This window comes from Oenanthe melanoleuca, chromosome 15, assembly GCF_029582105.1.
Source record: "Oenanthe melanoleuca isolate GR-GAL-2019-014 chromosome 15, OMel1.0, whole genome shotgun sequence".
Classification (NCBI taxonomy): domain Eukaryota; kingdom Metazoa; phylum Chordata; class Aves; order Passeriformes; family Muscicapidae; genus Oenanthe; species Oenanthe melanoleuca.
The window spans coordinates 2,424,321-2,445,046 of NC_079349.1; the positions used below are offsets into that span (position 1 = coordinate 2,424,321).

The 20,726-nt window shown below is 53.4% G+C and overlaps 1 protein-coding gene across 2 annotated transcripts; it reads left to right on the forward strand.

Moving 5' to 3' along the window:
• Positions 1–6,515: 6,515 nt before the first annotated feature.
• Positions 6,516–19,697, forward strand: ABCB9 (ATP binding cassette subfamily B member 9). Of its 2 annotated transcripts, none has more exons than XM_056503885.1 (12): positions 6,516–6,626; positions 8,080–8,762; positions 9,113–9,227; positions 9,664–9,794; positions 10,764–10,969; positions 11,358–11,555; positions 13,082–13,210; positions 14,256–14,444; positions 14,985–15,158; positions 16,571–16,730; positions 16,824–16,960; positions 17,997–19,697. In XM_056503885.1, exons 2-12 carry the CDS (start codon positions 8,150–8,152, stop codon positions 18,324–18,326), a joined length of 2,382 nt encoding a protein of 793 aa, XP_056359860.1. In that variant the 5' UTR covers positions 6,516–6,626; positions 8,080–8,149; the 3' UTR covers positions 18,327–19,697. The 2 variants fall into 2 exon arrangements, with proteins under 2 accessions (XP_056359860.1, XP_056359859.1); XM_056503884.1 differs by having other exon boundaries at positions 6,544–6,626; positions 8,077–8,762.
• The last annotated feature ends 1,029 nt before the right edge of the window (positions 19,698–20,726 follow it).

The window sequence follows — 20,726 nt, forward strand, 5'->3', positions numbered from 1 at the left end:
CGGTGCTCCGCGGCTGCCCCGTGGGGAGCACGGTGGTTTTGTTGTAGCGGGGGATTTCGCACGGTCCTGGGTGCAGGAAAGCTCCGTGGGCGTGCGTGGGCGTGATTCCAGGTTAGCAGCTTCTCCAGGGGCAGCAGGAGCTCCCGGAGCTGTGTCTTCCACTGTGGAAAATGACTCTTTTTCTGGAGGCGAGCAGGGTTGAGAGGGAGCGGTTGGAGACAAACCTCTGGCATCCACAGGCGGCTGCCTCTACTACGTGGGACCCAAGAAGGAGGAGAAGCGCGAGGTGATCGTGGATCCCGAGCGCAGGCGTCAGGTCTTCCTGGAAAGTCATTTCACCGAAATCGGGAACCACCTGGGCCAGAAAAAAACCGTGCACCGCATCCAGAGCCGGTACTACTGGCTGGGCATCGTGAAGGATGTTGTGGATTGGGTAAGTGGAGAGCAGTGACCGTGTCTGTGACACCGGTGCTGGCAGCAGTCCCGAGGCAGCAGCCACAAGAGCCCTGGTGCAGGGATGATGTCATTCCCTGTGCCTTTGCTGGGAAGCCACACGCTGAGTTACTCTGCAGGTGAATCTTGGAATATCCTGAGGCACCTGGATAGGCTGGATGTCTTCCCTGAGTGTCAGGAAGCCTCCTCAACCTCCTCGTGTGGGGCAGTTTTGGTCATTGTGGCAATGTGGGATTGTTTCAGACAAGTTTCTGTGTCTAGCTTTGGGCAGTCTGGATTCCTTCCAGAGCTGCTCAGTTCCCTAAACTATAGCAAGAGGAGGATCTCGGTGTCTCCTCTGCTGTTTCATTGCTGGCAGCTCCCTGCAGCAGGACTCTGCAGCACTGTGGTTTAAGGAGTGTGCTTGCATTGCATGGTCTGAGCTCCTCCAGCGTCCTAAGGCTGAGGATTTCTCTAACCAACAGTAGGAGGTTAAAATACAATAAAGGTTTGCCTGGAAATAGGGTGAGAAATAGCTTAGCTGTAGGCCACGTTGAGAAATTTGGTTATTGTGTCAGAGAAAGCTGTCAGATGAGCCTTGTGAAAGGTGAGATGCGTCAGCCTGTTTTGTTTTGGCCTCTTTTTTCCTGCGCCTCCTTATTTTTATTGGGAGAAAGGAAACTGCTCAGCCCTGCTGTGTCTCACCCTCCACAGTCTGTGCAGTCTGAGTCTGACAGGATCCGTCAGCACATTCCCAAGTCCTTTGATCCCTCTTTTCCCTCTCCAGATCAAAATGTGTGAAACGTGCCAGAACGCGGAGCACAACAAGAACGTGCCGAGGAAAGCCCGGCCCGTCAGGGTGGAATCCCCCTGGGAAGTGCTGGGATTAGACATCCACGGTGAGCGAGTGTCTCAAGTGGCTCTCGGGGCTCCTCCCGCCAGCCGGGAGCGTGGCAGACCTGCTGCCGCACGCACCGAGGGAGAGCTGCCGCTGCCTCTGAGGCGCTGCCAAGGAGGCCACAGCAGCGCCCAGGGTGCAACCTGATCCCCGGGCTTGGCTCGGCTCCCTCTCGGCACACAGTGAGGGCTGTGGGCGTGCCTTCTTCCCCAGAGCCAGAGCTCTGATGGGTGTGCTTTTGCTGACAAAGGTCACCCAAAATGTTCTGGCCGAATGACATTGCAGAGGAGAGTCGTGGTCACTTCTGCAGCGACTGGGTTTTTAACTTTCCCATTTGGGGGATATGACGACTTCACATTGATTTTTTTTGATGGCTGTTTACGCAGGACCTTTTCCTGAGACAAGCCAGGGCAACACACACGTCCTGCTTGTGACTGACTACTTCACCAAGTGGGTGGAGGCTGCTCCTCTGCAGAAGAAAGATCCCTTCTCCGTGGCTAAAGCCTTGGCTACTGTTTTTTACAGGTGGGCTCCCGTGCTGTTGGTTATATTGCACCTCTGCAGTGCAATGAGCTGTGTTGCAAAAATATCCCATGCCCTCAGAATATTTTGCTGTGAGAGCAGGAACCATCCCTTCTACAGGAGAGACCATGCAGTGCCTCTCAGTTGCTCTTTACATGGGAAGAACCTGTTATGGGCAGAGAAGAAAAAGGCAGAAATGTTTCTCTGAGTAGCCTGAGGCCAGGGGAGCTGTGTCCCAGTTCTCTGCAGAAGCTTTAAAGCCATTCCCAGATTTCTCCTAGAAAGTGTTTGTGTCACCATGTGACATTGTCCTTGTGGAAAACACGTGGGGCCAGTGGAGATTTGAATTCAGAGCAAGAAGCTTCATTTCTCCTGATGCCTCATCATTCAAAAGCTTGTCTGGTTTGGAACAGAGGGACCAGCAGACCTCTCTCTGCTCTTGGGGAGGTCACAGCAGCCTCCTTAGCACCAGCTCCACTGGAGGGTCCTGTCCCCTTCTATCCCATTTGCACCCATAAAGATGGAACTCCTTGGGCTCTGCCTCAGCGATGGAGTAAAACCAGTTGTGTGTCCTCCTCTTGCCCAGGTTTGGTGCCTCCAAGAACATTTACACCAGTCAGAGCTGGGACTTCTGCGAGGAGGTAGGTCTGGTGTGGGGTGGTTCAGGGGGAAGCAGTTCATGTTCAGCAGGTTTTTTTTGGGCATTGTGACCTTCAGCAGGCTTTTTGGGCAGTATGACCTTCAGCAGGCTTTTTGGGCAGCAGGTGCTGAAGGCACAGTTGTGATGTGCTGTGTAGCGGAGGCGAGGAGCTGATGCTGCCTTATCCCTGCCCAGCCCTGTTGGGAGTGGGAGTTGCTTTGCCAATGCTTTCACCTTGGCAGGGATTTGAGGTTGTGGATCAGTGGTGCAAGTCTTCTCTGCTTAGGAAAGACCGTGTGCACGAAATTCCAGCCCTACCCTGGGATTAATGCAGCTTCCCAGCTGTGGAAAGCTTCAAGCAGGGGAGCAGTCATTACAAAACATTTTCCCAGGCTCTAACTTTTCTGGGGAGCGTTTTCTGCCTCACAGCCTCTCCTAGCACAGGGGGCACAGTGCCTCAGGGGCTGCTGTGGGGCTGGCACGCCATGATCTCCCTGTTCTCCAGGTCAGCCGGCACCTGTGTGAGCGCTGGAACATCTCCCAGCTCCTCACACCTGCAGACCCTGCAGACCCCCCCAGCCCTGGGGTCTGCAGTGCTGAGGTGCTCAGGGCCTCCATCTGCAGCGTGGTGAACGAGAAGCCCAGCGAGTGGGACGCACACCTGGACCCCCTGCTCTTCGAGTTCCGCACCTCGGTCAACTCCGCCACCAAGTACAGCCCCTTCTTCCTCATGTTCAACAGATACGTGTGCCTGTCCTCAGAGGTAACTGCCCGGCCCAGGGGAGCCTTGCAGGAGCTTTGTCACTGCTGTGGTGGCAGAGTAACACCCCAATCTGTGCCTTGCAGGTGGATTTTGTCAAGGACTCTAAAGAGCAGAGGGCTGGCTCCGGTAAGGCCGACAGCCTCCCGCCATTCACAGCCATGGTGCAGGAGCAGCAGAACGTGGTGAAGGAGATCGTAAGTCTTGTGGTGCCTTGAAATAATTTTTCAGCTAAGTCCAAGCCTGGCTTGAGAGGAGAGGTGGCACCTCAGTGTGTGCCAAGGGCAGCAGGGGCAGAGCTGGACCCTCTGGGCCAGCACCACAGGGAGCTGCTGGTGGTGCTGCTCAGAGGTGGGTGGTGAAACGTAAAGGACTGACATGCCCCATCAGGCTAAATGAGAGCTGTGTCCCAGCCTGCCCAGCTCCCTGCCTTGTAATCTGCATCCCAAATCAGCCAAGGGAGTCCCTCCTTAGGCAGGGACAAGAAGCCTTCAGGGAGATGCTGTGTAACTACAAAGGTTTAAAGTAACCCTGCCTCAAAATAGGAGGAGGTTGGGGCTGCCATGAGGAGTAGTGGCCCAGTGGGCAGGGAGATGGGCTTGGGGAGCAAAGTCAGCATGCAGCTCCTGACTGTCTCTGATGTGCTGGGTGACCTTGGGCAGCTCATTTTGTCTCTCTGTTCCTTTGTTCCCTCACTTAAAAAGTGACCTCAGTGTCCCCTGTGAAGTGCTTGGTGAGCTGTGTGCCAAAAAACCACAGACAAGGCTCAAGTGCTTTGTTTGCTCAGTCATTTCTTACACTCAGTCAGGGTTGTGTGGTTTTCTCTGGTCTCACCTGGACCGTGGTTGTTCTTGCCAGGGAATGACAGGAGGAATGTGGGACAGGAGGGAGGAGGGCCTGGGAGCTGGATATGTGGGATCTGATCCCTTTGGCAGCTCAGACCCACTGTCTCAGCTCCCCTTTTGTGAAATGAAGCTGCACATTGTGGCACAGGGCAGTGAGAGCTCTGTCCTGTCACTAAGAGAACCTCTGCTGTTGGGATCACAGCTCTCTCCTGCATCCAGGCACGGATTGGGGCTGTAATTAACAGGAGGTGATAAAGCTTCCCTGGGCTTTGTGGCACTCCAGCCTAGATCCCCTTCTGCCCTCTACTGATGGAGCACTGACAGCTCTGGGTCTGGAATTGCAGTTTCACATTGCAAGGTCTCCTGCTGGCTTGGGGTGGTGAGAACAAGGTTGGGAAGCCTCTGCTGAGTCCCTCCCTTGCCCCAGGTGCATCCAGCTTTGACACTGCCAGCTCTCACTCACTCTCAGCCTCTCTTACAAGGAGAGACTGTGGGAGCTGGGCCTGCTCAGTCTGGAGAACACTGAGAGGGAATCTCATCAACCCATAGAAATATCTCAGGGGTGTCAGATGATTGTGTCAGGCTCTCTTCAGTATTGTCCAGTGACAGGATGAGAAGGAATGGCGATAAACTAAACCACAAGAAGTTCCACCTCAACATGAAGTAGAGCTTCTTTCTATTAAGGGTGGCAGAGCACTGGAACTGCCCAGGGAGGTCTTAGATTCTCCCTCTGTGGAGACATTCCATACCCACCTGCATGTGTTCCTGTGTCACCTCCTCCAGGTGACCCTGCCTGGACAAAATGATCTCCAGAGGTCCATTCGAACCCTAAGTGATTCTGGGGTTCAGTGTGTCAGAGCTGAGCTGATTCCTGAGTGCCACCTCAAAGCTCAGCCCCTCCATTCTCCTGACAGGTGATCTCCAACATGACCACGGCCTGCAAGCGGGAGCGGAAGGGTGTGAAAAGGAAAACTCGGAGCCTGCCCTCTCTGGCCTTCAAGGTAGAAGAAAATGTGTTTGGGGGCAGCCCTGCCAGCTCCCTGAAGAAGCTGAAGAAGGGCCAGTTTGTGTCATTCCAGATCGAGACAGTGCTGCCCCCTGAGCAGAGCATGTCTGCTGGGAAGAAAACCAGTTAGCCCTGGGGTGTTGTGGGGTCCTGCAGCACTGGGGACAGCACGGGCTGTGCCCAAGGTTTGTGGTCCAGCTGCATGGGAGTGCAGGGTGCAGATGTGCCTGCTCTGTCCTGGGAGAAAGGAAAGGGAAGGTTCACACAAGAGGGTCTGTTCAGTCCCTTCCTGGTCCGGGTTTGCCCTTGGATCATCCCTTGGACCAAGGGAGGTGGCACCATCCTCGTTTAGGTTTGGCAGGGAGAGGCTCAGTCCTGCCAGAAAGCTTCACTGGCTTGGAAGTTGCCCTTTGGGAGTGATTGCACCAAAGCCCAGGAGTGATCTGGGTGCAGATGGAAGAGAAGCAGAAACCAGACCTGGCTTAGCCACAAGCAATGTTTCCTGCAGCTTTAAAGTGTCCCTGCTGTGAGCCTGAGCCAGGAATAGTCACTCCAGGTCTGACTGTTCCTGGTGGATGTGGGAAGGGCTTGAAGTGAGAGATTTTTTTGTTTTGTTTTTAATTTTTTCTTTTGTTTTGTTTTAAGCACTTACTAGCAGAAATAAAGTTAACAAGAGAATATGATCTTTTTGATTTTGGTTATCCAGAGGAAAATGAATTTGTCTTTTGTAATGTCACCATTGTGTTCTCTCCAGAAATTTTGTGAACTCCAGGAGTCCTGACATCTGTGCCTGTGCTAGGGGTGTTTTTAAGCCCAGCACTCCAAAAACACATGGAAACTTTGGGATAATGACACTGCCCTGTCCCTCTCTCACCTGTGTAGCCCATCTAGATGCATGAGTGCTGTCCAGGGAAGAGCCTAGGACCTTTCATTCCTCAAAAGTTGGAGTGGGAGGTGAAGGGGAAAAGTAATTTACAAGCTGGATTTCTTGAAAGTGGATCCCTCTGTGTTATGGGTTAATTAAACCCTTGTCAAGTCGCTCTTGAGGGGTTAATTAAACCCCCATCGAGCCCCTCTTTAAGGATTAACTTGTTAATCATTAAAATCATTATATACCATTAAAATATGATTTCGAGCCCTTTTCCTGGTTGCTTTTGAGCCAACTCCTATGTTGTATTTTCCTTCTCTACTGCAGAAATTACAGAACCAATAAAATAATTTTTAAAATATTCAGAGAGGGTTAAAAAAACCTTCTAAGGTGGGGAACATTCTGGGGCTGCCTTTGCCGCGTCGAGGCGGGGTTTTACCGGGACCGGGGGGACCGGGGACCCCCAAATTCGGGGCTCGAGGGGAGGGTGGGGGGGGTGTCCCCCGCGGTGGGCGGGGCCGGGCGCGCGCCGCAGGGAGGGCGTGGTCTGGGGGGCGTGGTCAGAGGGTGATCACGCCCAGCACCGACCTTGTTCCCGGGACGCGCCGCCGCCGCTCGGAGCGGGCTGATCCCGCTGATCCCCGAGCCGCCGCCGGTAAGAGCCGGGCGAGGCTGAGCTGCCGGGAAGGGGGAACCGTGTGTGGGTGTCCGGCCGGGGTATGGCGGGCACGGCCCTTCCCGAGTGTCCCCCGTCACCCTCGGGACATTCTGCTCCGCGGGGAAGGCGGGATGCGAGTGGGGACCTTGGGGTGTTCTTTGGGGCTGGGGACACTGCTGCGGGTGGTGGGGAGCTGCGGTGACTGCTTCCTACTCCTCCTTCCTCCTCCTTCTCCTCCTCCTCCTCCATGGGCCGGATCCGCGCAGCTTTGCAGCGGATGGCAGCAGCGAGCACCCTGGGAAGCGTGTGCTGCTCCTCCCTGGCATCGCTGCTCTGCTTTGCCTCCATCCCTCCTTCCCCACCCACCCCGCGCTCCCCTAAACTGCAACCTCTGCCCTGCTTTCCTCCGCTGTTTTAGCTTTTTATCCCGCTCGCCCGCCCACCGAGCGGCTCTCGCCCAAGGGCGCAGCTTGTCCGGTGCCAACGGCTGCCCTTGGTCGCGGTGGTTTGGTTTTGGGGGGCTGCGGTCACACAGGCCGGAGTGTGGCCCGCACACGGCACCCCTTGTGCGGTTCCTTCCGCACTGTGCACCGTCACAATTTGAGCTGCTGACCCAGCACAAATCCCAGCATCAGGGACCTCCCTCTTCCCAGCGCGTGGCTCCTCAGGGCATGGCACGGGAGCAGGTGAGCGACTCGCCCGGCTCAGAGCGAGTCGAGCTTTCTGCCCTTCCCCGTGTCCATTGCGAGCCTGCCCCACCATCGCTGCTGCCGGGCAGACCCCTGGGTGACAGCAGAGGCAGCATCCCTCCCGGCCCGGAGCCTTCCTCCCCCGCGGGACGCGGCTGTGGAATTCCGATCCCTTTTTAATTTCCTCTCGGGATTTTTGTTGTGTCATTGAACTGCACGCTGGCTGCACGGCGGGTTTAGTGGGCTACCCCGAATATCCAAGAGGGCTGGGCGCAGTAAGGTGTGACAAGCTGCAGTACATATGGTTTAGTCTTATTTTCATGAGGGGGATTGTAGAGCTGAACTGTTCCCTTGTCTGCTTTCCTACGGTTTTGACTGCTTGGTTTTAACTTTGTCCTGAGAAAGGTGGGCGGGGACTCTGGGATCATGACTGTCCAAGTTTAACACCTACACGGCTCCCTAGAGCAGGACACGTGGCTGCACCCAGCAGCCGCCACAGCAAGCAAGGACAAAGATTCTCATCGGGATGTACAGATTTCTGCTTTTGGATTCAGGATGGGTGAAGGCATCCGGGAGGGAAGTTTGTGCTGCTCATTTAATGAAATACCTTTAGGCATGTGCAGCAGGGGAGGGGAGGTGCAGACAGTGGTGTCTGGGGTCAGGATTGGTTGAGGGCACAGTTGTCCCCCCATCCTTCTTCCCTTTCCCTGCCTCCTCCCTGGGGTAAATAACTCCGTCCCCCTCTTCTCTCCCCGCAGCAGACCATGAGCACACCCTTCCTGTGTTAGGGCTGCCCCTCACGCCGTGAGTGACCCCCAGCCCGGTGACAGGATGCGCGCCTGGAAGGCGGTGGCCAGCACGCTGGCGCTCAGCGGGGCCGACGTGGTGGTCACCACGCTGCTCTACACCCACGGCCAGGGCGGCCGGAATGTCCTGCAGGACCTGCGGCACTTCAACATCTTCAACTCTCTGCTGGACATCTGGGGGGGCTGCCTGTACCGCAGCTGTGTGCTGCTGGGGGCCGCCATCGGCGTGGCCACCAACACGGCCTACGGCCCCCGGCGCCTCCGCGCCTCGCGGACCTTCATCGCCCTCGTCTGCCTTCTCATGGGCATCTACATGATGGTGAAGCTGCTGCTCTACTCGGAGGTGCGGAAGACCATCAGGGACCCCTGGTTCTGGGGGCTCTTTGCCTGGACCTACGTGGCGCTGGCGGCCACCTTCGGGCTGTGGCAGCTGCTGGCCTGTGTCACCTCCTCCCGCGAGGCGCTGGGACCCGGCTCTGAGTCCCGTGCTGAGGTGGAGGAGAGCTGTGATGGGGGCACCCCGAGAGACAAGAGGGAGGAGGCAGCGGGTCCCACCATCCATAAGCTGCTGTCCTACACCAAGCCAGATGCCTTCTTCCTGGGCATTGCCTCCTTCTTCCTCCTCGTGGCTGCCTTGGGTGAGTGAAGGGACCAGGCAGGATGTGGTGTGCTCCTGTCCTCACCAGGAGGGATGGAGAGCTGTGGTGGTGGGGCTTGGAAGCAGCTTGAATTACTTTTTTTGGGGATACTGAGTTGCACATGCTACATGGGGTGAGTGAAAAATGCAATGGGGCAAAACCAGTGCAATAGGGGATAAAATACACTGGGAGTGAAACATCCCCACGTGCCACAGGGTGTATTGTGTGATGGTCGAGCATCTCTGTGGCGGGGATGGGGCTGTCCACAGGCTGTCACAGTTGGGAATACAGGTCCTGTGCCAATCCCATGCACTGGGGCTGACCCTGCATGTGCTGTGCTTGTCCTGCAGGAGAGACCTTCCTGCCCTACTACACAGGGCTGGCCATCGATGGCATCGTGGTGCAGAAGAGCATGGATCGCTTCTCCACAGCAGTGCTGGTCATGTCCCTGCTCGCCATAGGAAGGTAATCCAGGGGCTGGGTTTGGCCCTGGCAAGGAGTTTGGGGTTTTCCCACAGGAGCTTGTGGTGATGCACAGGCACCCACCCCATCAGTTCACTGCCAGACCCCAAGGATGTGTTGTGAATTCTGGATGCAGAGAGGCCATGGCTGGCAGCCAGGAGGCCTTTGTATAGCCCTTCATGTCCATCTGCTGGAGGTGGGGGAGCAGGAGTGGACACAGGGAATGGGTTCCCTGGGCAGTGCTGTTCCAGCAGTGCTGTGTTCCCTCCCAAAGCTTGTGATTAGGACCAGCCACCACTGTGCTGGTGGCACCCAGGAGGTGTGGGCTGGTGATAAATGGTGTCAGCAGTGCCCAGGCCCTTGGCCCGGCGTGGGGGTGTTTGTGTGGCTGAGAGGGTTTCGTGTCCATGGCTCTATAACGTTTCTTATCTGCAATTAGCTCATTTGCCGCAGGTATCCGGGGCGGTGTTTTTACGCTCATCTTCGCAAGACTGAACATCCGCCTTCGCAACTGCCTCTTCAGGTCGCTGGTGTCTCAGGAGATGAGTTTTTTTGATGAGAATCGCACAGGTTGGTTCCTGTGTCGCCTGGATTTGCTCTAACCCCTCTGTCCCATCCCAGATTTTTTCCCCTTGGCTTGCTCTGTCACACAGCAGACTGGGGGCAGCCAGAGGCAGCACCCATGTGCTCGTGGTTAGAAATAGAGGCAGAAAGCTTTTCCCTTTCTGTTGCCTCCCTCTGTGGGGATGTCTCATTGCCACCCATCAGCCTGGCATCCTGAGGTCCCACCCCCAAAACTCCTATTTCGTTTTTCCCATCAGTGCCTATTGGTGGGCTGCTCTCCAGCTCTGCTCCTGTCCCTGAAACTTTGGATGTGTGAGGCTTGCTGAGTGTGCTTGTTGCTTTCCCTGCTTATAGTTCAGTCCTGTCCCAGTCCCAGGCCTGGGACTCTGGTGTAATTTTCACACATTTAATTTTGTCTTGGTGGTATTTTTAGTTTTGAGGCTGTTGCTGTATTTAGCAGTGCCTTGGTAGCTGAGAACAGCAGAGATGTTACTGGAAGTGGGGTACGAGTAACCCTGGACTTGCACAAAAGCATGAGAATTCAGCTGTACTTAAACACAGGCCAAGGATTTAGGAGTTCAGTGTGATGTTTGCTGGCTGTAACACTCAGCTCCACCAAAAGGCACCGCCAGAGCTTCATCCCTCAGTAGCTGGACCCATGTCCTCAGGTCCCTTGGGTCAGCTCCAGGCTGTGGACTGTGTGTGGCCTGTGGGCTGCCCTCCAGCATAGGATGCTACCACAGTCCCCTTTGCTATCTCCTGCTCCTCATGCATGCAGCAATCCAAGCTCCTCCGCCTTGCTTTGCATCCACAGCGATGGAGAGTTGCCCCCCTTCCAGGCCACCCTTCAGACCCCCAGCTGGTTGGATGGGGAGCTCCATCTGGCTCTGGCATGGCGTGAGGGACATGGTTAGCAGTGACCTGCCGTGGTGACACGTCCCTGCTCTCCCCTTCCCCGACCCCTCGTTGCTGCAGGGGACGTCATCTCCCGCCTGACGTCGGACACGACCATCGTGAGCGACCTGGTCTCCCAGAACATCAACATCTTCCTGCGCAACGTGGTCAAGGCCACGGGCGTGATCTTCTTCATGTTCAGCCTCTCCTGGAAGCTCTCCCTGGTCACCTTCATGGGCTTCCCCATCATCATGCTGGTGTCTGATGTCTATGGGAAGTACTACCAGGTAGGCAGCAGCAGCTGGCATTGCCACAGTGCTGGGCTGGTCTCCCTGGGAAGCCATCAAGGAGCTTGTGTGTGGCCCTGGAGCTGGTGGGAGTGAGGCTGGAATGTTTTGCTCCCATCAGTGGGGGCAGGCAGGTGACATTAAACCTGTGTGGGCAGACAGACGTAGCATGGGCTCTTACCCTGCTTCATGCCCAGAAGTGGAAGCATCTCAGGTCTGACAGAAGAGGTGGCTGGGGTGTGGAACATCCTTTATGCATCTGCCTGCCCTTGTGCCATCTCTCCTCCCCATATGGAGACCCTTGGTGGGGTCCCAGAGCCCAGGGTGAGCGGGGAGCTGTGAGCATGGCACCCACTGAGCTCCCTCTGCCTCCCCCTGGTCCCTGCAGAAACTCTCAAAGGATGTGCAGAGCGCTCTGGCCAAGGCCAACAACACGGCTGAGGAGACCATCTCAGCCATGAAGACTGTGCGCAGCTTCGCCAACGAGGAGACGGAGGCCAACGTGTACTGGCAGAAGCTGCAGCAGGTGTACAAGCTCAACAAGAGGGAGGCCATGGCTTACACCTACTACGTCTGGTCCAGCGGGGTAGGTGATGGCCCTGGGGCTTCCATGTAGGGCTGGGGTGGGCAGGGGAGCCTCTCCAGATCCCAAAGCACACGTGGTTCTCCTCTGCTCCCAGGGAACTCTGTATGGTGAACCCAGCACTGCTGTCCGCTGCCCATAATCCCTGGACTCTTGATCATTTGTTATTTTCATTTATTGATAAAAACGCATCCTGTTCCACCCCGAGGCAGCGCTGTTTTGTTCTGTGGAACTGCCTGTTTTCCCCTGCAAATGGGGCAATAATTGATAAGAGCTCAAGGTCGTGGAGCAGCCCATGGCTGCGTGGTGCTGCAGTGTGTGCCTGTGCCAGCTCCGCTCCGGGGCTCCGGCTGGGAACAGCCGCGGCGTTGGTTGAGCTCCTGCTCGGCAACGGAGATTTCTGTGTGTGGGTGGTGGCAGGAGGAGGCTGCTGGGCTTTGGGCTTTTTTCTTTTTTTCCCCTGCAAAATTCTTTTTCATCATTTAACACCAGATGGTTTGGGACTTCTCCAGGGTTGGCAAACCCTTCACGTGAGGCTGCCCTTGTCTCTGCACATTCAGGGATCAAGGCAGTCTCTGGTGAAGGTCTGTGAGTTATGGTGCCTTCGTGCAGCTGTGAGAGACTTTATGGCTTCCCAAGTCTGGAAACAAAATGGGAGTGTTATTAGCATTGTTTCTGGGCTCCCAGGTGAGGCTGGAGCATCAGATGGGTTGACACTGATCCTGACAAATCTAAGAAGGCAAAAGTCCTCAAAAACTGCTCCTGCAGGGCCCATGTAGAAGGAAGACAATGGATGTAGCTCAGCCCTGGTAGGGTCCTTCTTGAAGTGAACGCTATAGAGAAGCATTTTTTTCCACTGTATTTTTATCTGTGGGAATTTACAGCCTCTTCTGGTCCCACAGGGCACCAAGGCATCGCTGCTTTTTGGAGCACTGGGGCAGCATGGAACAAAACCAGCTGAATAAAAGGGGCTGGTATTTGTCACATCAGAGCTGATCTGTCTCCTTTCTAGAGTAGGTGGTAGCCCCCACACTGACTTCAGACAGCAGCTGGGATTGTACTTCAGGGACTTGTACAGGCAAGGAAGATATTCTGCACTAACTCCTGGCTTGACTCTGTGTTCCAAATTAAAATGTGTCACTCTCATGTAACAGAAAGTTTATTTTAGTGGTGAGGTGACTGCTTGCCTTGGATAATTTAACATAGATTATTATGCTTGAGGACCTTAGTCCAAGAGAGTTCATGAGATGCTTTGTTATTTCAGATAAATTCTGTCTCCTTGGCTGTTGTCCCTCGGGACTTGTTTTGTTGAAAGATATCTGCCCAGCTCCTCAAATCAGCCCATGTACTCGAGTTGTTTTTGTCATTTCCATGCTCACTCCTCAGGCTGACAGCTGCACTGTCAGGGATCCTCAGGGCTCCAAGAATAAACATCAGCACATGAAGTTTGGGTTGTTGTGTGAGTAAATGACAAATGCACCAAAACATCTCTTGTCCTTGCTGATCCTGGGGTGTTTTCTTGCTTTCAGCTGACCCTGCTGGTGGTCCAGGTCAGCATCCTTTACTATGGTGGGCACCTCGTGATCTCTGAGCAAATGACGAGTGGAAATCTGATATCCTTCATAATTTATGAGTTTGTCTTGGGAGACTGCATGGAGGTGAGTCAGTTTTATCAGGGAATCTCAGAATGGGTTGGGTTGGAAGGGTCCATCTTATTCCAACTCCCTGCCATGGGCAGGGGCACCTTCCACACCTTCTCTGGGCAACCTGTGCCAGGGCCTCCCCACACTCTGGCTACCCCTTCTATCTCCCAGAAGGTCCCAGGGCAGTTGCAGGGAGAGATCCAGTGCTGACTTTCCCATAATATATTTATTTGGTGCTGGGGCACTGCCAGAAGAGGGATTCTCCCCTCTGCTCCCCATTCCTCCCCTGCTGTAGTCTCACAACCTTCATGTTCCTGAAGAAGTTTGTCCCCCAAAACAGCAACTGGGACCAGAGGGGTCAGGCTGGCCCTGCTGAAGGGCAGAGCCCTGGCTGCCTGCCAAACACATTTCCTGGCGTGAAGAATGAAGGGATTACAAAGCTGCCTGTTAAATTTCAGGCTTCATTAAAAACTTAATTATATTACTTTTTTTTTTTCCCCTGGAATAGGCTGCAAGCTGCTGTGTTGGCAGCACGTTAGCAAGATGGGATTGTGGGTGGGATGGTAGAGCCCACCCAGGGCTGCCTTCCCCTTGCAGAGGCATAAATTTGGCTAATCCAGGCAGGAATGATCCAGTCGAGTTTTCCTCACAGCCAAGTGTGGTTTTGGTGATGCTTCAGCCTCTGTGCAGGGGCAGAGCAGAGCTGGAGGCAGCTTGCCTGGCTCTCACCATCTGTTCAGATGACTGCAGGCTCTGGTGGGGTTTTCAAGCTGTGGTTTTGGTGTGGATTTAGTTTGGTTTGGGGGTTCATTTCCCCTCATGGTGGGATACGCAGTTACAGTACAAACTGTTCTGCAGCTCTGGGTTTAGTATTGAAAAATGACCTTTCCTTGGGTTGTCCATACCCAACAGAGGAGGAAGAGTTTTCTTTTCCTGTGTCTGATGACTGCAGCCAATATCAGGCAATGGGAGATTTGGGAATGCATCAGCCATTCTCCTTATGTGTGTCACTGATCCCCCCTCACTTAGGAAGGTCTCAGTGTGTCCTCTCCCCTTGCAGTCCATCGGCTCTGTGTACAGTGGCCTCATGCAGGGAGTGGGAGCTGCTGAGAAAGTCTTTGAGTTCATCGACCGCCAGCCCACGATGGTGCACGACGGGTCCCTGGCCCCAGAGCACGTGGATGGGAAGGTGGAGTTCAGGAATGTCACCTTCTCCTACCGCACGCGCTCCGCAACGCAGGTGCTGCAGGTGAGCCCCCTGGGCACTGCCTGCTCCCAGCACCACGTGCTGCTGCTCCAGCCTGGCCAGAACCAAACCCCAGCCCTGGGGAGTGTCAGCTGCCTGTCAGAGATGTGTAAAGGCAGGCTCAGTGCATGCTGGAGAACAGATTAAAAGGAGCAGTGGGGTTTAGGGCCGGCCTTCCTTAGAAGGAATAAGATTTATTAATAAAACCCTTGTTCCATACTCAGGCATTAAACATGTCAGTGTGGTACAGGGCTTTGTGCCAAGCTGCCTCAGACTGCTTCCGTGGGAGAGGGGCTGGGATCGTGAGGCAGGGGAAAGCAGCAAAGAGGTCAGTTTGTTTTTTAGAGGACCTGCTATATCAGCAGGTAAATCTGAAGCAATTTGGAGGCTTCTTGCCTTCTCAGAGCCAGGAGAAATGACTGATGTGGCACATCACCAAGGCAGAGGGTCACTGTGGCCAGATTCTGGCTAATTCTCTTGTGCAGTGCCCCAGGACATTGAGAAAAGCCTGGACCTGAGCACGCTCTCCCATCCATGTTGCAGGATGTGTCCTTCACCCTGCACCCTGGCAAAGTGACAGCGCTGGTGGGTCCTTCAGGGAGTGGGAAGAGCTCCTGTGTCAACATCCTGGAGAACTTCTACCCTCTGCAGGATGGGCAGGTGCTGCTGGATGGGCATCCCATTAACATGTACGATCACAAGTACCTGCACTCCGTGGTACGAGCGACTGATGCGAGTATTCTGGTTGTGATACCTGTGTTCTGCTTAGCCCAGTGACCACCTGCAGGGCTCAGAGGGGATGCATGGCGCTGCTGCACGTTGCTTTGGATTTGATCTGGCAGCTTCAGAAACATCCAGAAAGCTGGAGGCTTGGAAGTAGTCCAAGAAATTAATTTGGATAATTTGTGGGGGTGGAAGGGAAAGGGATGGAGGCTGGTTTCAAGGGGAAGGGGAAGCCTTCCAAAAACAGAACAAAAACCATGTTTTGTTTGGTATTTTTTGGCCAACACAGTAGAAATACGTTTTTGGCTGTTGGATTAATTTTCATCTAAATTGGGTTTGGAAAAAAGAGTTTTGCATTCCTCCAGCAATTTCCACCTTAAGATCTTACAGTAATTCTCAGCTAATGGGGAGTTAAACCTCTCAGGATCCTGGCAGCAGCTGGAGCACCAGAAGGGCTGGTGCTTTGCCTAGGAGAGGGGTCTGGGCCCCTCAGCTCTCATCTGTGTGTCAGCACAGATCAGCCTTCATCTCTGCAAGTAACTGCCTCCTTTGTTTGCCCCCGGAGCAAATGGTCTCAGCAGTCAGCAGGAAAACCTGAAAACAATTGATCAGAGACGGGCTGGAAAGCCAAAGTCACTGTGACTAATTTACATTCCCTGCCCGTATGGAGTGAAAATCAAAGGCCAAGCAAGTCTTTCAGTTTAGAAAGCCTGGTGTGGTGTTAGGAGCATGGGGAGAAGTCAATTAAAATATGATTGTGTCTCCCTGGCTCTCTCATGCACAGTTCTGATTAGTAGTTTGAAAGGTTTGATTTATTCCAATATCAAGGGTTTGATAAAGTAGCTGAACGTGACAGTAAACAGCCATGGCTGTAAGGCAGGACAGGGAGACTGTTGCTAAGCAATTAAGGAATTGCAGCAGTCCCTAACTTGCTTATTTGGGATTAAAAGATGCAAGAGGGCTCATTCACATGGCCCAAGTGTGATTACCGGCCTTGAAAGGAAAATCAGCAAGGGCCTGGGAGAGGGTCTCTCCAGCTTGACTTAACCCAGCAACTGGTTTTCCACTCTGGGAAAAGCAAACAGTGATGGGAATAACAGATCTGGAGCAAAACCACAGCAGGCTTTAGGAGAGGGAAGCCCATCCCAGATGCCAATGTGGCAGTATTGCATCAAGTTTCCTTCCTGCAAAAAGAAATTTGCACCGTTCCAGAAGAAGATGCAAACTGGGCGCCCTGACATTGGCATCCTCACTGGAAGCTCACCTTGAGCACTTCTATATCTTGGTTAATGACATTTCTATGTCTTGATCTCAATCCTTACTCAGCAGAAACAAATATCAGTGGTCTGAGATACCGTGCAGTGCACGTTCTGCTCCTGACCCCTGCTGTCCCTTGCTTCCTGCAGATCTCCCTGGTGAGCCAGGAGCCCGTGCTGTTCGCCCGCTCTATTGCAGAGAACATTTCCTATGGCTTAACTTCAGCCTCCTTCGAGTCAGTGGTTCAGGCTGCCCAAAAGGCCAACGCCCACAACTTCATCACCGAGCTCCAGGACGGCTACCACACAGGTACCCACCCCGCTGCTGGGCCTGGCAGCTGCGCTGCTTGGCACCTCTTCATTTTTATTTTGACCCCTTCCTCTCTCTGCCTTGACCCAACAGAGGCAGGTGAAAAAGGAGCTCAGCTATCAGGGGGCCAGAAGCAGAGGGTGGCGATTGCCAGGGCCCTGATCCGAACCCCTCCCATCCTCATCCTGGATGAAGCCACGAGCGCGCTGGATGCAGAGAGCGAGCACGCGGTGAGGGGCTGACCTGGGTGTTTGGGACAAAGAAGATTTGGAGGACAGGCTGTAGCTTCAGTTTGCAGCCAGTGGACAAACTTACTCTTGACATGGTGTGATCAGAATGCTAGTCAGAATGATCAGAATTCCTGCTAATTCCATAGCAGGAATTTGCTTCCAGAAATAATTCCATGCTCACAGCAGCCAGTGCCTGACAAATCTGATGAGGTGGGGTCTTTGCTGATTTTTTCAATATGGAAAGTGTTAATTGGCATGCAGAGACTTTGTGCAGCCTTTAAGGATAGGATACAGAGGAAGACTCTGTAAAATGGTGCTGCAGCAAGGAGGGTAGGACTGCCTGAGCTCAAATCCCAGCCGAGACACCAAGAAGCCACACTTGCAGGAAAAGCCTTGAGCATCCTGTGAACTGGTTTCTCTCTCTGGGATGTGATGCACCAGCAGCAGTTTGGCCTCCCTGATGCAATGACATGAGGGAAACCTGTTAAAGGCTGGGATTTGAGGTTGTGCCTCCAATCCCAGAGGACAAATTCTGTTGGGGCAGCTCAAGTGTCTGACCTTGGCAGCTTGCTGCCTCACAGGTCCTCAGTCACATGTGGTACCTGATGCCAGCCCAGGGCTGGTTTTGGCTACCCAGGGGTGTCAATGTGACATGTGCCTGATGGCCACCTGCCTGCCTTTAGACGTCAGTGCTATTGTCTCTTGACTGGAGGAAAAAAAACCTCTCTTGCCTTGATACACTCAGGAAAGAATCCTGCTTTTCTGAGCAGCTGCATTCACCAGGTATCGGCTCCCTACAGTCTCTGCCAGCACCACATGGCTTCCAAATTTGGGGCCCAGCTGTAACAAGTCCCCAGGATCAGGCCTGTGTTCATACCAAACCTGGCTGGACTGCGATGGGCTTTGGGCTGCACCTGGGAGCTGAGCTGGACATGCTGGTGCTGGTAATGCTGCAGGGAGCCAGAGGAGAAGAGATCTCCTGTCCAGAGCTGCTGCTCTCCCAGTGCCCGGGCACTGACACCTTTTCTCCCCACAGATTCAGCAGGCGATCTACGGCGACTTGCAGAACCACACGGTGCTTGTCATAGCTCACAGGCTGAGCACTGTGGAGAGGGCACACAACATCATTGTGCTGGACAAGGGCCGCGTGGTGCAGCAGGGCTCGCACAAGGAGCTGATGGAAGAAGGAGGCCTTTATTCCAAGCTGGTGCAGAGACAAATCCTGGGGCTGGAGGGGGGCGGCACGGACAGAGCGCAGCCTGCAGCGCGGGGGGATTCGGCGAGGGCGCCCGGCGGGCTGCAGGAGGAGTTCAGGATAGACCCTTCCCTGGCACAGGACGATTTCACCAACGCTGCTCCCAAGTGAGGGAGCCGCGGCTGCGCTCGGACGCTCCCTGGACGCTGGGACGGCACCGCTGTCACACACCCTGCACCCCCAAACACACGCCATAGAGCTTCCTGGTGGCACCTGCCAGCTGGCAAAACAGGGATTCACTCGAGGGAGCCGGGTCTTTAGCAATTCTCAGCATTTCTACTGGGTTTCTTTTCTTACTACCAGTAACTCCTCCCGACTGGGACTTTTCTCCCATTGACCTGCATGTGTAACTGCTATTAACTGTAATGGATGTTAAATGCATGCGTGGAGGGGAAGGGTGAAAACCCCTCCAGGAATTTCAGGGGGTGGCTTTTGTGGCTGGAGAGAAAAACGGTGATTGTAAAGCGAGGTCCTGCTCCCTCTGTCAATCTATGGGGCTAATCCAAAATTGGCTGAAGCCTGCAGGGAGTTCCCTTTGGCTTTAGTGAAAACTGGATCACTCCCATGGAGCTGAATGCCGGGAGAGTTTTGCACTGAGTGCCTGCAGGCTCAGGCTCTCAATCATTGCTGCTGAGCTTGTATCATGTAGTATCCATCCTTGCTGGGACAAGCCAGGGGACTGGAGACAGATGTTACTTTCTCATTTGCTCTTGGAGCTTGGTGGTGTTTGTTTTTAAGGATGATATGTTTTACCATAACTGGGTTAGGTTTTGGGGCTTGGGGTTTTTTTGGTTTGATTTGTTTGTAGTTTTTTAACGTTATTTGTGTGCACTGTGCAATGTCTGTCTGGCTTCAGCATCCACTGAGAATTGGTCTGTTACTTCAGAATTTTTTTTAACTCACAACCCCGGTGCTGGTGTGAAAAAAAATACACTACTAAAGACAGGCATAAAACACTAAAAGACAGCACTTTATAAATCCCACCAAAGCTTTGTTCAGCTTCAGGCCATGCTAGCGACTTCACTGCATGGGAAATCTGTTCTGTCACGTTCCTTGAAGTCCAACTTCAGCTGCCTGAACTTTCTAATGTGTTTCTTTGACTATTATTTATTTTAGTATGAGGGATAGAAAGAAATGTGTTGCTCCTAGCCCTTTGGGGTAATGGCTCTGGCTTAGTAGTGTTATCTTGCTATAGACTGGTGAAAAATCCTGTGCAGCCAGGCAGGTGCTGTTTTAAAAATAGCATTTCTAGGGGAACACTGCCTTCAGACTCTGCATAGTTAAGAAATTCTCTCAAGCACTTTAGCTCTCATGTTTTCTGATACTTGAATGCTGCTGCATTTTCCTTTCCAGCAGGTTTGCATTTTTGTTATTGGCAATGTTTTGTTTTCAGTTAGTGATGTTTTACAAACTCTAAATTTAGTGTCCTTGAGGAGGGATGCTCAAAAGAAATAAAATACTACCTCTGCCACTCAACATCGAGCTGCTCTGGCTGGGGGTGTTTTTTGCTTTCTGGGTTTTCAAGGCAATGTTCATCTGACACCACAGCTGAATGCAGCTGCTCGTGCACGTGTTCTGGGGAATGACAAGAGGAACCCACAGAGAAGGAGGTATGTCAAGCACTTCAGCATCTGATAATGGCAGCAGTCAGGATAACTCATTTCCATCCCAGATGGATCCCGTTGGGTGTCAGTCTCACAGGGAAGGACAGGCAGTCTGACCCGTTCTTAAGGCACCGTGCTCCCTGACTGGAATCTTTTCAGCTGCTGGCCTTTGTGATATGATAACAATCTGTGCCTCAGAAGTAGAACAAGATCTCTTTTTGTTTTCTCTCCCTCCACTTAGGGAACCTGTGTGGCACTCTGAACTCCTCAATCACCCATTTAGTAAATGGCCAGGGGTTCCTGCTTGATGGAAATTTGCACTGTGGGTATGAGGAGGTTGGGGGTTCCACCCAACGCTGACAGGCAAGTGATTAATTCTGCATTTTTATCAGTACCTGGGAGCAGAATGTGGCTGCCAGTTCATAGAAGAGGAATTGATTTCTGCTTAATTAAAAAACTGGAGGAAAACCCAAACTGGGCTACCTGGGAGCTAGGGAAGCCAACTCACCCTGCAAAGTACTGGCAGGACAATGATCATTAGTGTATGATATACCAGGAAAGAGAATTTGATTGTGTCCTGTTTGTCCCTCCCAGGCAGGGCTGCAAAAAGGGAAATGGAGGATGCAATCAGATTAGTTTTATTGCAAAAACTACACAGAATTTCAGGAAGGGAACCCTGTTTCCCAAGGCTGCTGTGATGATAATCCCAGCATTATATTCCCAGGTTAGGTCCAAACAGCTTCAATTGAAATGGCACACTGGAAACAGCAGATTGTCTGCTGGTGGCACCAGTCCAAGCTGATAACAGAGCCTGACTTTGTTCATTGCCACAGGTGCTGAATTCTCTCTTCTGCATCCAGATAACTCAAGGCTACTTTTCCCCTGAGCCTCTCATCTTGTGGCTTCA